Source organism: Molossus molossus, unplaced genomic scaffold (assembly GCF_014108415.1).
Source record: "Molossus molossus isolate mMolMol1 unplaced genomic scaffold, mMolMol1.p scaffold_m16_p_11, whole genome shotgun sequence".
In the NCBI taxonomy this organism is placed as follows: Eukaryota; Metazoa; Chordata; class Mammalia; order Chiroptera; family Molossidae; genus Molossus; species Molossus molossus.
Window position 1 is genome coordinate 99,394,296 of NW_023425346.1, and position 14,421 is coordinate 99,408,716.

General features: G+C 49.3%; 1 protein-coding gene across 1 annotated transcript in view; it reads right to left on the reverse strand.

Moving 5' to 3' along the window:
• The window catches only part of DNER (delta/notch like EGF repeat containing), a 270,425-nt gene that overhangs the window by 78,394 nt on the left and 177,610 nt on the right, over positions 1 to 14,421 (reverse strand). Inside the window, exon 7 of the mRNA XM_036254307.1 lies at positions 639 to 752. Coding sequence (XP_036110200.1) covers positions 639 to 752 — 114 coding nt within the window. The remainder of the gene's footprint in view (positions 1 to 638; positions 753 to 14,421) is intronic.

Below are 14,421 nucleotides of genomic sequence, written 5' to 3' on the forward strand. Positions count from 1 at the left end.
TATCGCTGTGATTATCCACCTGTGTCTTCACATAAAATTTCTCTCCTGGCCAGTGTGGCTCAGTGGTTGAGCCTCGACCCCTGCACCAAGAGGTCACCAGTTCGATTCTCGGTCAGGGCACATGCCCAGGTTGTGGGCCCATCCCCAGTGGGGGGCACGCAGGAGGCGGCCAGTCGATGTTCTCTCTCATCAATGTTTCTATCTCTCTTTCCCTCTCCCTTCCTCTCTCTCAAAAATCAATAAAAAATAAAGTAAAATAAAAACAAAAGCAGGTAAACTTTACTCTGAATTTTTTTATGTGCACTGGTATTAAAAACCAAATAATTTCACAAAATAGGAATCTTAACAAGTGAAATTCACCATTAGAAAGAAATTCCATTTTATTATAGTTATTCATTTTCCATGTAGCAATAAAAATCACAGAAATTCCTAGATCGTGTCTCATATTCAAATATGATTTTCAAGCCATTCTAGCATAGAGCTAATAAAAACATCGTCTTACATTCTGTTTTATAAATGGAACAAAACAGGAAGTCCTCTTGTATAGCGTTTTTCAGAAATTTAAAGTACAAAGCTGATTAAATTGGTTTATGATTTAAAATGGAAAACAAAAGCATCCCTGGGGCAATAATATTTACCTTCCGGACACTGGCAGGTGAATCCGCTGAGATTGGAAATGCATGTCGCCCCGTTCCTACATGGGTCTAGGACACAATAATCAATCTTGGATTGGCAAAGCTCTCCGGTATAACCTGGACAAAACGAGAAAGACCTCTGATCAAATGTTAGGCCAAAACCACCAAGAACCATCCCAGGAATCGGTGGAGTCAACCCACCCAACACAGGTAGCAGCCCTGAGCGCGCATCTCCCGCCAACCCTGTGATCGAACGTGGTTTTGCAGCTGGAGACCATCAGAACAATCTAGAATCATAGTTCAAAAGCCATATACTTTGCACGAATCTTTACTGCAAATACAGACTTTTCCGGTTTTGTTCTGCATTTTATTTTTAAATACTAGCCAGAACCTTTGCAAGATGAGGCTGAAGACCTCGAACCCTGTTCGATGGCTTCCCCCTGACAGAAGAGATGACGAGCACCTTCCCTCAGTCACCCCAACACCTACGAAAAGAGCATTAGGAAAATTTCCTGGTGATCATTTTTATTTTAATTTATAATACTTTTTTTTTTTGGTACGTGCCCCTAGCAGGAACCGAACCCAGGATTTTCTGGTCCACAGGTCAATGCGCCAACCACTAAGCTAAACCGGCCAGGGCTCATTTATAATATTTTAGAGCAAGAAGAAATTTGCTATGTTCATTCCATACCCTATCTCTTCATTTTAAAGAGAAAGAGATTTAGGTACAATGTTACGCACATTAATATATTAATATTAATTCTTATTTGAATCAAACGCAGGAAATTCTCTGTGAAGAGAGCTTTCAGCACTGATTTTGTTGACTAGTCATATAACCACGCACGTGTGATGAGGAAGTAAGGACTTAAACCTATCGGAATACGTGTGCAGCCAAAAAGCTTCAACAAATTCCAGAATTTTTCTTAACTTTGAAAAACAAAGCCCTCCAGAGACACAAACTTGAAAAAAAAAAAAAAAAAATCATGCCAATATGTTATTCATTTTAAAGTGAGAAATGATTACAAAAAATTTTGGGAAACACGAGGTGTTAGCTAGAAAGAAGCAGCAAGTTGTCCTTTGTTCTATTATGTGAGTGACAGAGCTGTTGCCACTGGAGATAATCCCTAACAGAAATTGTTACACACAAGTATTTTCTACACCATGATGATCATACTGCAACATTTTACATCTTCCTGGGATAGACATAGAAACTTATCTTTCTGAATAGTTAGTTGAAAGACTGTCATCAGCCCTTGAACCTGAGATTTGCAAAAACATATCAATGATGTTGCGAGAGGGACAGTTGGCCTGAGCCTGGATGACCTGCCACAATTTGTCACAGGCTGGGACTAAGAGGCACCTGACTGCGGCTCGACTCTTCCTTCATCTTCAGAACAGCCCAGAAGATTCCAGTCAGCCCACGGGTCTGAGAAGACGAGTAAGATCATCGTGGGAACCAACAATCCAAACACCACGACGAAAAGGTATTTCACAGTTCCACAATCATACTATTCTGTTAAAGCTGTATTTTCCCATGGAAGCTATACATTCAGGATGAAGGGGACTGAACTGTTTGTAAGAGGAATGTTATGAACAAATTTTGGGCTATAAATAATAGCTAATATTTATAATCGAGCATTTATTTTTCCCCCGCATCCTCACTGCGACCCTATGAGGTTACTATAATCTATGATCATCTTACCCATTTCACAAAGGAGGAAACTGAGGATTAGAAAGGTTAAGTAATTTGTACAAGATCACACCTGGAGTCAAACACCTGAGCCTAAATCCTTAAATATAACATTATGCCTAAGGCAGTATGCATCATATCATCAATAAGCATGTATTTAACATGAAGGAAAAAAATAAGAGAAAATAATAGATGAGAAAATACGCAGATATAGGTGAATACAGAGATACATATAAAGTAAACACCATAAATTTCATCCATAACCCACAGCCTATATGTGGTTATACTTGGGCCGGAGGGGCCAGGAATTTTTATTTCTTTAAATGCTACCTTCGAAGCTTCCACAATATGGCTACAAAAGTACATTTATGAAAAAGATAACCCATTAAAAATGATAGCTTCTTAGTGGCAGTGTGGTTTAAAGTATGAAGCATCACAAATCCTATCATTGCAACAACCTTGGAACTGAGACCACAGAATGACACGAAACCATGACAAACAGGCAGGAGCCCCTCAGATAGCATCTGCAGGGGAGGGGGGTGTCCCTCCCAGAAAGAAATACTTTCTTCAAACTTTTTACTCGGGAATTGTAAATACAGTCACATTAGAGAGACTAGTATACAACTATCACATACCCATCCCCTAGCTCAGGGGTGGGAAAATCTGGCCCGCAGGCTGTGTGAGACCCTGGAATCAATACAGCTGACATCACAGCCTCACCAAAAAGAAGCAGTCTCAGCATCACCTTAGGGGTGAGTTAATTAAATGTCTGACCAAACAGAGCAGGCTAATTTTTAAGTTGTTAATTTTGTGTGGCCCTCGAATGATGTTATAAATATCCAAACAGCCCTTGGCAGAGAAAAGGCTCCCCACCCCTGCCCCAGCTTCGACAGTTACGGCCATTTGGTCCATTTCATTCCATCTCGCCTCCTCGGGCTCCATTTTAAACCGTGGGGTTAAAGAAAATTTCATTTCACCTATAAAGACTTCAATAGGCATTCCTAACTAAAGCAGATTTTTTTAAAGATCACTTGTAATGTCCTCTTTAGTTAATGTTTGGTCCGCCTGGCAAACTTTTGAAGGCCTTAAACTATGTTTATTAATATCAACTATTTATTTTTAAGAACCACCATCGTCTGATGATACATAAACCTTCCCATGAACTTCATTTGTTCTTACCGAACAGATCCAGTAAGTTAAACTAAGCAAGATGAATCCGAAATGCTATTCAAATGTTCCAGCGCTGTGTACAAGTTTGGTGGGGTTTTCATGGAGAAGCTTATCCGATCTGCAGTGTATGGGGTGTGTGGGGTGTGTGGGGGGGTACGTGGGTGCGTGATGTGTGTGGGGTGCGTGGGGTGTGTGGGGTGCATGGGGTGTGTGGGGGTGTGTGGGGGTGCGTGCGGTGCGTGCGGTGCGTGGGGTGCATGGGGTGCGTGGGGTGTGGGGGTGCATGGGGTGTGGGGTGCGTGGGGTGTGTGTGGGGTGCCTGGGGTGGCCACAATGGCACTCAGTGGCAGAGATGCGACAGCCAGGCACTGGCTGAGACGGCCCATCACACGAGCATCTCCCCGTTCAAATGCCAAGAGTCCCCTCCAACGAGGAACGCTGGTCCAGGCTCAGTCACTATACCACTGCTTTTGTTCCTGGGCTTTAAAGATTTTTAAACTATGGGAAACACAGAACTACAAATAAAAATGTGTGCTTGGCTAGCCTCTGAAGTAGTCTGCACACATCGGCGTGTCTATGGGCTCAGTGTGACTGGAGGTGAAAGTTGACAGGGGTGGAGTGTGGGGGATGGAAGAGAAGGCAGGGAGCCAGGGCTGGGGTTGTGGGGTTCTAGGATTACTGAGCGTCTTTAGCTGCAGGTGGACAGTTGATTGCCAAGGGCAATAACCAGCCTGTGCGTCTGCTGAGACCCTTGTCCCCACCAGGCCAGGTATTTTATTACTTTTGCCCTCAAGGGAGTTGCTAGCTAAAAGTTCCAGGAGTACCAACGCTGACTGCGGTACTCCCAACTAGTCAACTGAGGCCAGCTGAGCAGAAGAGAGGTGAAAGACAAGGACCTCGGACGTCCTGAGGCTGGTTTAAGGGGCTCATGTCCTGTACCCTCAGAGAGCAGGGTTCTACCTGCAGCCGTCAGACACATCACTGACCATCGACCTTGGAGTAATGTAATACCCTGAACTGGAGACCTAAGGCTTACCCAAATCTTCTTCCTGGGTCTTCCTTTTCCTTATCTGATGTCATAACCAAGGAGTCGAAACGAAGTGATTGGCAGATATATCAATGAAAAAGAAAAGACCATGAAAGCTTTGCCCGGGTTCTTTCTTCCATCCTGTCAAAAGTTAGTTTCTTCTCTAGGAAATGAAGTGCCACTGTTTGCGAATACTTCCTGATCCTACCAAAGCAACATCAGGGTGTAGGCGGCCTGGTAGATGGGTCCAGCAAACAGTGGCACTGCAACCCAGCAGACAAGAAAGGCGGTGGGGGTGGCCGTCTGGTGTGCTTTCCGGGAGGATCGGACTTGCAATTCCAATTAAAATCTTCAGTAATTGATTGTTGATTGATGATGACCTTACGTTGACAGACAAGGCTCAACCAGGACGTATTGGGCTATTTAGCAAAGCGTGGGGATCATTATAAGTTTAATTCTCGCAAGGGAACAAGTACAAAAGGTAATTTGAGATCGCCGTCCCTGTCCACCAAGCCTCTCTGGGTCGTCAACACCTTCAGCCCTAGACTCCCACCATCAGTGTGGTGGGCTGTTCCCTCTGACTTAGCAGCTTTCCCTAGACACCCCCTCCCATTAGTCAGGTCTCCGCTCAGAAACCACCTGCTCCGCCCCTGGGCCTCTTGCCCTTCTTCCGTCTTCACCGTAGCGCTTCTCTCCACCAGACATCATGCACATGCACCTGTTACTTCTGACCTGGAAGGTGACCCCACGGGAACAATGCTTTGTCCACTTCACATTCCATCCCATGGCCCTTGCTGGCCTTACCTGAGACATCTTCTTCATTGCTTCCCTGTCAAGAACATACACTACCTAAGAAGCAGAACTTTGCCTGTCTTATTCATTGCTGACTCCTCAACACTTCAACATCTCCTAGCACCAATATTTGTTGAAGACATAAATCAACCTAACTAAAGATTGTGCCCTGACATCAACCATACCTTTCAAGCTCGTTTTAGCCTCTCCCTAGGCACTAATACCCAGGACAGAGGGGGGGACATGTGCTGATTACTCTTCTTCCTCGTGTACACTAAAATAAATACATAGCTATTAAAATTTTTAAATTATCAGTTCAGTGCTGCGCTACCTACAATCGACGCGGGCTCAGCGACAGTTGGTGCTGCCCATCTGGTTGACGTGGCACAGGAGCCGGTGCCCTGCTACAGGACCCTCCCTCCCCAGCCAGGCCGCTGTGTGCACAGCCCTGCAGACCCTCTTCTGAATGCCAACCTCACTTCTCCATCCGGCGCTGAGCGCCTGCAACACACGCCTGCAACGTGGCGAATCAACAGGTCTGAAACGGAACTCCTCCTGCAGCAGCCCCGTCCCGGTTTAATTCCTGGGGTGAGTGGTGCTCTACTGGGGATCCTTTCCCCACAGAACATCTGGCAATGTCTAGAGACATTTACTGTCACAGCTGTGGAGGTGCTGCTGGCACCGAGGGGGTAGAGGCCAAGGGTGCTGCTAAACACCTACCATTCACAGGACAGGCTCCAGCAACAAAACTCTGTGGCCCAAAGTGTCCCGACGCGGGACTTAAGAAGGCTGGCTTAGGTCAGTGAGATCCTTGTCCTTGGGGAACAAAAACACTCGTTTCATTCCAGGGCCTCCCCTCTTCCTTTAAACAGAACCGGACCCCTTACACAGCAGGCAGACAGCGCCTTCGGGACACTTCTAAGTATCAGAGTCCTTAGGAATAGTTACAACCTCGAGGGAGTTAGAGACCATTTTAAAACAGATGATTTGACCATAGAAACTTTCATTGCTAAGGAATGTATCATTGTGATATTCAAGGAGTCAGTAAAATAATTAGGTCAAGAACAGATGACCGTCGGAGACACCGGTCTCCCCTTGTAGGAAATCGCTGAGGTCTACTGTTTCTCTGGAGAACATTCTAGTAAACAAAAAGGATGTAAGATAAGCTGTGCCTCGGGATATATAAGAAGAATGTCCTTCACGGACATATGGGATGAATGAGGAAGCTCTAAATGGAAGCGTAGTGCTTTTAAGCAACGGATCCTGAGAAATGACTACAGAAAATCAAGTTCGTGTGTCGGTAAGTATAGCCTGGCAGATGGCGGGGGACCAGACACCATTACGAACATGCATTGAGCTATGAACCCACTCAGTGGGCACGCTACCAGATTATATTTGGTCTGATGCAGATTTAGACCATTGGATTCTATACTAGTTGGTATTTAAGTATAAAATATAATTTAAAACGTATCAGTGTATGGAGAGAGAGAAATAACTAGGATCCCCGCAAATGTCAGAATGGCTTCGGAGACAACCACGGTGCCCTTGGATCACCACCCATGTAACGAGACACCTGCGCGGCCCCTCCCAGCGCCCCAGCCAAGGTCTCTTCCGCCGGCACCCGCAGAGGAAGGAATCCCTCTGGAGTTCACGGCAAGTGACACGGGGCATCAGCAGAGTTCGCGAGTGAGGCAGATTATGGAAAAAACAAGGCAATTGATGAGTTGTTTTCCTAAACATTCTCCTTCCCTGCACAACTGTTTATGTGTATGATGTTCTCTTCACGACTCCGCTGCGGAAATAAATCGGCCTCTGCTGTTGCTTCGCTCGGTGCGACCGAATCTAATTGTTTCTTCTGAGAGCTGCCAAGGGGAGAACTGGGGTGAGAGCTATTTTTAACATTCCTGTCTTTCCATGGCCTGGCTCATGCGGTGGGGCCACCAGAGAGCCCCCAGCCCCAGCCCCTGCCCTCGGGGGATCTGAGCAGCCACCAGGGAGCCCCCAGCCCCAGCCCCTGCCCTCGGGGGATCTGAGCAGCCACCAGGGAGCCCCCAGCCCCAGCCCCTGCCCTCGGGGGATCTGAGCAGCCACCAGGGAGCCCCCAGCCCCAGCCCCTGCCCTTGGGGGATCTGAGCAGCCACCAGGGAGCCCCCAGCCCCAGCCCCTGCCCTCGGGGGATCTGAACAGCAGGGCAGGGCCTCAGCCACCGCTGCTGAGACAGACACCTAATATTAGCAACGGAGGTAAGAAATAAATAGCAGGGATCTGTGTGTCATTGAGACAGCCAACCCCAGAGTCATCCAATGCCAGAGTCGGAAGGAAGGAATTGTTGAACAGAAAAAAAGCGAGCAATACCCGCTGGCGGGGGTGAAAGCAAACACTTGGGAATGAATGCAAACATGATGTATAAACCAAAGGCAAAGACAAGGAGACACAGGAGGCCCATCGGGGAGAGGCAATTAATAAATTATAAAATGGGACTTGGGACAGCAAAGCACGAGAGGAAGCCGACAGTGGGCACAATTAGGGAAGCTGATCTCAAGGCTGGAAGAAGAGTAAGACGTCCAGTAAACACACCGGCAAAGGCACGGTGGAAAGGACGGCGGCTGGGAGGACAAGGTCCCGGATGGTGATGCACCGATCAGCTGAGTGAGCACAGCAACGCCACTGACTTGGACCATCACTTCCCTCGTGTGAAATGAGGGGGATGATACCTGCTCCCACTCAGGACGTTGCAATGACAGAATGAGATCGACTCCAAGGAGCAGGAGCCATTCCTATATCAAGTGCGGCCTCGAATCCACAGTAGCTTGCAACACGCCTGGCTCAGTATTTTCGAATGAATGAATCCTTTGCGGATGCTGACACAGCCACGCACTATGCCAACAGTCTGACGGGCAGCTTCGAGCAGTGGTTCTCCCAGGTGGTTCCCTGACCAGCTGCAGGAGCATCACCTGGGAACTTGCTACAGATGCAAAGTCACCACCCACAGCACCAGGCCCGGGGAGTCAGAGACGCTTGGGGTGGGGCCCAGCAGTTTGAGTTTGGTTTGTTTGTTTGTTTGTTTTTTCTTTTATTTGATTTTAGAGGGAGAGAGAGATAGAAACATCAATGAGAAAGAACATCAATTAGCCATCTCCTGCATGCCCCCCACTGGGGCTCGGGCCCACAGCGTGGGCACATGTCCTGACAGGGAATCGAACCAGCGACCTATTGGTGCCTGGGTCAACACTCAACCACTGAGTCACACCAGCTGGACCAGTTTGCGTTTTAAGATGCCCTCTGGGTGATTATGATACAAAGTACATGCTAAACTTTGAGTACCATTGGTCTGGAAAACTAGCAGCAAACAGGTTTTACTAGCAAATATGAAGATTAGTCATTTAAGAATTACACATTCAATGCAGATAACAAAGGAAAAAGTCCAAGCAGTAAACGTCAAATATATCACATCAGAAAACCCCCATGGACGGCACTGTCGACATCTGCTTTCTCTTTTCTTTCCTTTTCTTCTCATTCATATATGCGTTCTTTATTTATTCCTAACATTTCTTTATTGTGAACCGCAGCACACAAACAGAAGGCCACACACTATCAGTGTAAAGCAAACACTCCTGGAACCACCCAACAGGACCCCAGAAGTCCCCACATGCCCTCCCTAAGCATAACTTCTCCCCCATTCTTCCTCCAGAATTAGCCAGAATTAGCCAGAATTGACCTGCTCTCGGGACCTTCACCTCCTCGCTTTTCCTCAGGGTCAAAGCACACCTATGTGTGCAACCCCTAACATACAGTTTCAGTTCATCTGCTTTTAACCTCATCGAAATGGAATCATGCCACACAGAGTATCTGTGCTGCTTTGCTTCTCAAAAGTATGTTTGTGAAATCATGTGTTGTCACCTGTGGCTGTGATTCATTCTTTTTCATTGCTGTCTAGTAGTCCATGGTTTCGCTATCCTACCGCTAACGGCCATTTGGGATGTTGCCTGCTTGGGGCTGTTATGGAGGATACCGCCTGGAACACTGCTGCGTGTCTCTGAGGTCCTCAGGGTATACACGGAGGAGCAGGACAGCTGGCTCACGAGACATGCTCCTCCCCGTCCATGAGCAGGAAGCTCCCAGGCTCAATGGCTGTGCCCGCCAATGCATGGTTTTCAGGACACTTCCCTACTCTTTGAGAGCAGGTGTGGGTGACTTTTGTCCCCAGCTCCTAGCACAGAGCCAGGGACACCAAAGGTGCCCATTATACAGTCATCAACGCCTGCATCAGCACCATGCATTGCTATGTTTGCATAATCCCTGTCACTCTCCTTCCCTTAAACCTAGTAAGAAGCCGTGGTATTGCTACAGGCCAGACAGCGCGGACACTTTAAATCTTCTAGCCTGCAGATGGTCAAAGGCAAGAGGTTTCAAGAAAGCGCTTTCCAATGAGCTGGTCCTGATGATGCCACTCAGAGACTGACATCGAAAAGGAGGACGGAAGCGTGGCGTTAACTGAGAAGTTGTGCCGTGGACAGGCAATGTCAGGGGCTGACTTACAAACAGTCATCAGCTGAATTCTGAGTGCATCCTAAATCGAACTACAGTGAGCCGTTCATTAGCCCTTTCAGAAAGAACGCTTGTGAGTGAAACTTGGGGGAACCTAGCAGAAGTTTGGGAACACTTCCTGCCTGCAGAGGGTTACCCTCCCATGTGGAGGGAGGACACGTTCATACGAAACGGACACACGGGGAGCAAAAGCAGGGCATGGTGTCGAGTCGGGACATTCGGTGACGGTGACGAGACTGGGCCGCCTGGATGTTAGGGGCAGGAGGAAGGGATGGGCGGGGCCAGCCCAGGACAGACCAGGCCATGTGCCGAGGAGCCGGGGTTATCAGACATGGCCCCGTCCTCGAAGGTTTCCTAACAGCGTGCAGACGTGGCGAAGGTGCACGCAGACCAGTCGTCTCCTGGTCTCACTTCAATGTTGGTCTCTCCTTCCTTCTCCCTGCGGACAGCGCTCCGGTGTGGACAGCATCAGGGAACTCCAAGGGGCCATCCAAAACCAGGACATGGGATGGGGGCACAGCCTCGGGGGGCACTGAAGAGAATAAAACTCCCATCTTTCTCCTCTGTCAGGAGGCTACATACAAATAGGTGCCCTTATGGATCACCTATTCGGTGCCAGTAGGCACGTGTGTGTGTGTGTGTGTGTGTTCACGTGTGCATGTGTTGTGTGCACCTTTGTGTGTGGGTGTGTATCTGTGCACTTGTGTGGGTTCTCTTTAACTCTCTTTTTTTAATCCTCACCTGAGGGCATTTTTGCATTTATCTTCAGATAGAAAGGGAGGGAGAGAGAAAGAGACATTGATGTGAGAGACACATCAACTGGTTGCCACCCACACGACCCCAACCAGGAACTAAGACGAACTGCAACCGAGGCGCTTGCCCTTAGCGGGAACAAGACCCGGGACTCTCTGGTCCGCGGGCCAACGCTCTAACCACTGAACCAAACTGGCCAGGGTTCTCTTTAACTCTTTAACTTTTATTCCATTTTACCAGTGGGAAACGTGGGCAGGGGAGCAAGGTGCAGCCACTGAGAGACAGCCTGGGATGAAACCCAGGACCACAGTTCCAGACCCCACACTCTGCCCCCCTCCCCTGTCTCCTTCCCACCCAGGAGGCTTGTTTGAAAAGACTGAGAGCCCCTGGGAGAGTGGGCAGGGGGCGGCCCGCTAGGCCTGGCTCTCTGGGGTGCAGCAGAGGAGGGAAGGACGCCCCGAGGTCCCCGTGGTCTGATGCAGCCCACCAGACCCGGAGGCCACAGAGGAGCGGAGGCCGATGTCCGGCAGGGGAGTCAGCCGCACCCAGCGCAGGCGTCCAGCCACTGGCCTGACGGGACCCGAGTGGCAGCTGACGCCGTCGGAGCCCTGCGAGCCGGCGCTCCGTGAGCACACCACACGCACAGTCCGCTTCAGATCCACAGCAGACGCTGGCCTGTGCTGCTCGGATTCTGTCACCCATCAATCCGCTCCGTGAGCACACCACACGCACAGTCCGCTTCAGATCCACAGCAGACGCTGGCCTGTGCTGCTCGGATCCTGTCACCCATCAATCCGCTCTGTGAACACACCACACGCACAGTCCGCTTCAGATCCACAGCAGACGCTGGCCTGTGATGCTCGGATTCTGTCACCCATCAATCGGCCCCTGAGATTAAGTGACTTCCCCAAGGCACGCAGGAAATGGGCAGCGCGGAGGCCTGGCACGGTGGCCCAGCTGGGCCCTCCCGCCCGGGCTCCCGGAGTGCCTTGCTGCAGGGGCCAGGCAGCCTGGCAGCCCAGCGGGTGGCAGCCTTCTCGCCACCACTCGGGCAGCAGCTGACGGTGACTCAAACCAGGCGCTGGCCATGGAAGAGAAAGCAAAGCAGAGGGGCAGGTGGGGGCCATCGTACATACAGCGAACCTGGGGACAGACGCGCTGAGGGGCTGGATCGTGAAGACTGAGCTTCCGCCTGAGTGATGAGGGCGGGGCGGCACTCGATGGAAACTGGAGCCCATCAGAAGAGCCAGGTGACCGCGTGTGGGAGGGGAGGGTGGAGGACACGGGTCTGGGCGTGGGTCTCACGAGGGGTGAGGTGTTGCCGACCATCAGGGCCGGGTCCAGGAAGGGTGCTGGCGCTGGGTGCAGGCCAGGCTGGAGGGGGTCGGAAGCCATCCACTCAGAGGCTCGCGGGGAGTGACTGCCACCAGAGGGGAGCAGCTGGAGAGGGGGGGGTAGGGACTGAGCTCGGAGGACAGGAAGGGGAAAGGAAGGGGGGGCTCAGGAGAGCAGACACCGGGCAGGGCTCTGTAAGCCCGTGAGAAACGCTGCTACCGAGATGCCCACCATGGGCAGGGTGAGTACCTAGCGAGAGGACACGGCCCGTGACTTGGAGGAACATTCTGCAGCACAGAGAGAAAGGCAGCGTAAGGGCGTGGGTGGAAAATAAGGAGCTGGCTATCGGCCACTCTGTGGCGGTGGTGCAGAGGGTGCGAGAAGAGGGGGAGAGAAGGCGGACACACGGAACCAGCAGCAAGGACTCGCTGCGTTCTTGCCCGTTTGTGGGGCTGGAACTCAGGTCAGACCTGTGAATCCTGTGGACAGGAGACGGGTGGGGGAGGGAGATGGAAGACAGCAGGAAGAGGAAAACAGAAGAGGTGGGAAGCGTAAGATCCTGGAGGAGGAGAGAAAGGACAGTGTATCGAGGGGGGATTCACAGCAGGACCATTCACAGCCACCAGCAGGCGGAAGCAACCCAAATGTCCAGAGATGGGTGAACGAGTTAATAAAACATGATGGAGCAGAGGATCTAAAGAGACACCTCTCCCAACAGAACATACAAATGGCCAAAAGACATGGAAAAAAATGCTCATCATCACTAATCATCAGAGAGATGCAAATTGAAACAACAATAAGGTATCACGTCACACCTGTCAGAATGGCCGTCATCAACAAATCATCAAACAACAAGTGCTGGTGAGGGTGTGGAGAAAAGGGGACTCTAGTACACTGCTGGTGGGAATGCAGACTGGTGCAGCCACTGTGGAAAACACTATAGTGTTACCTCAAAAAATTAAAAATGGAACTGCCATTTGACCCAGTGATCCCACTTGTAGGAATATACCCTAAGAAGCCTGAAACACCAATCAGAAAGAATATATATACCCCCATGTTCATAGCAGTGCTATTTACAATAGCTAAGATCTGGAAACAGCCCAAGTGCCCATCAGCAGACGAATGGATAAAAAATCTGTGGTACATGTACACAATGGAGTACTATGCAGCTGTAAGAAAGAAAGATCTCTTACCCTTTGAGATGACAAGGAAGGACCTGGAGAGCATTAGACTAAGTAAAATAAGCCAGTCAGAGAAAGATAAGCATCACATGATCTCACTTATTTGTGGAATATAATGAACAAAATAAGCTGATGAACAAAATAGACCCCGAGACATAGAAGTAGGGATCAGACTGACAAACCTCAGAGGAAGGGGGGGATAAACCAAAGAACCTATATGCACATATGCACAACCAATGGACACAGACAACAACACTGTGAAGGGGGCGGACAGGAGCAGGGAGGAGAATGTCAGTGGGGGGAAAAGGAGAAACATCGGTAACAAAAATAAATTAATAAAAAAACTATTCCATTATTAAAAATAAATAAAATAAAACATGATATATCCATGCAATGGGGCGTTATTCAGACATAAAAAGGACCAAGTTACTGACACCAGCTACACCGTGAACCGCCCTGAACACACGATGCCGACGGGAAAGGCCAGTCCCAAAGGGCCTCACACCACGAGGTTCAACTGAAGTGAAAGATCTAGAATAAGCAGATCTGGAGAGACAGGACGTAGGCCCATGGTTGCCTAGGGCTGGGGGAGGGGCGTGGCTGGATCTGGGGTTGACAGCTTTGGCGTAAGGGCTGATACTGGGGGGTGATAAAATGTTCTAAAATTTATTATCATGATATTTACACAGCTCTGTGAAAATATACCTCAAACCATTGAATCGTACACTTCAGTGGCATGAGATTTCATCTTAATAAAGCTGTTATTTTTTTAAAAAAAAAAAAAGCTTTGCAGTCATCCACAATCCCCCACTTCCACTCACTACTAACATTATACCCCCCAGCAAGTGCATCAGCAGTACCTTCAAATACACCCCACATTCAGACCTTGTCCGCATCTCCAGCACACGCTGCTCAAAGGGCACTAGCTCTTGCCTGGGTAGGCAGTGACCTCCTAACTGGTATCCCAACTTCCCTCCCATGTTTTTCTTCCCCAGCTGCCACAGTGATCCTTTCAAGAGAGAAATCAGATGGGCCGCCTCAGTTCACAGCTCCAACAGCTTCCTGTCACTTCCAGGATAAAATCTGTGTGCCTCCTCTGTGACTTGGTCCAGCTTCCTTCCCAGCACCGTGGCTCATTGCTGGTACTCTCAGGCACTGTGCTCCTCAAACACTCCAGGTGCATTCATGCCTCAGGACCTTTGCACATGCTGTTCCCTCTGCTTGGAATGGTACTGCCCCTGAGAGTCACATTGCCCATTGAGCTCATTTTATTCTGGTCTCTGCACAAGT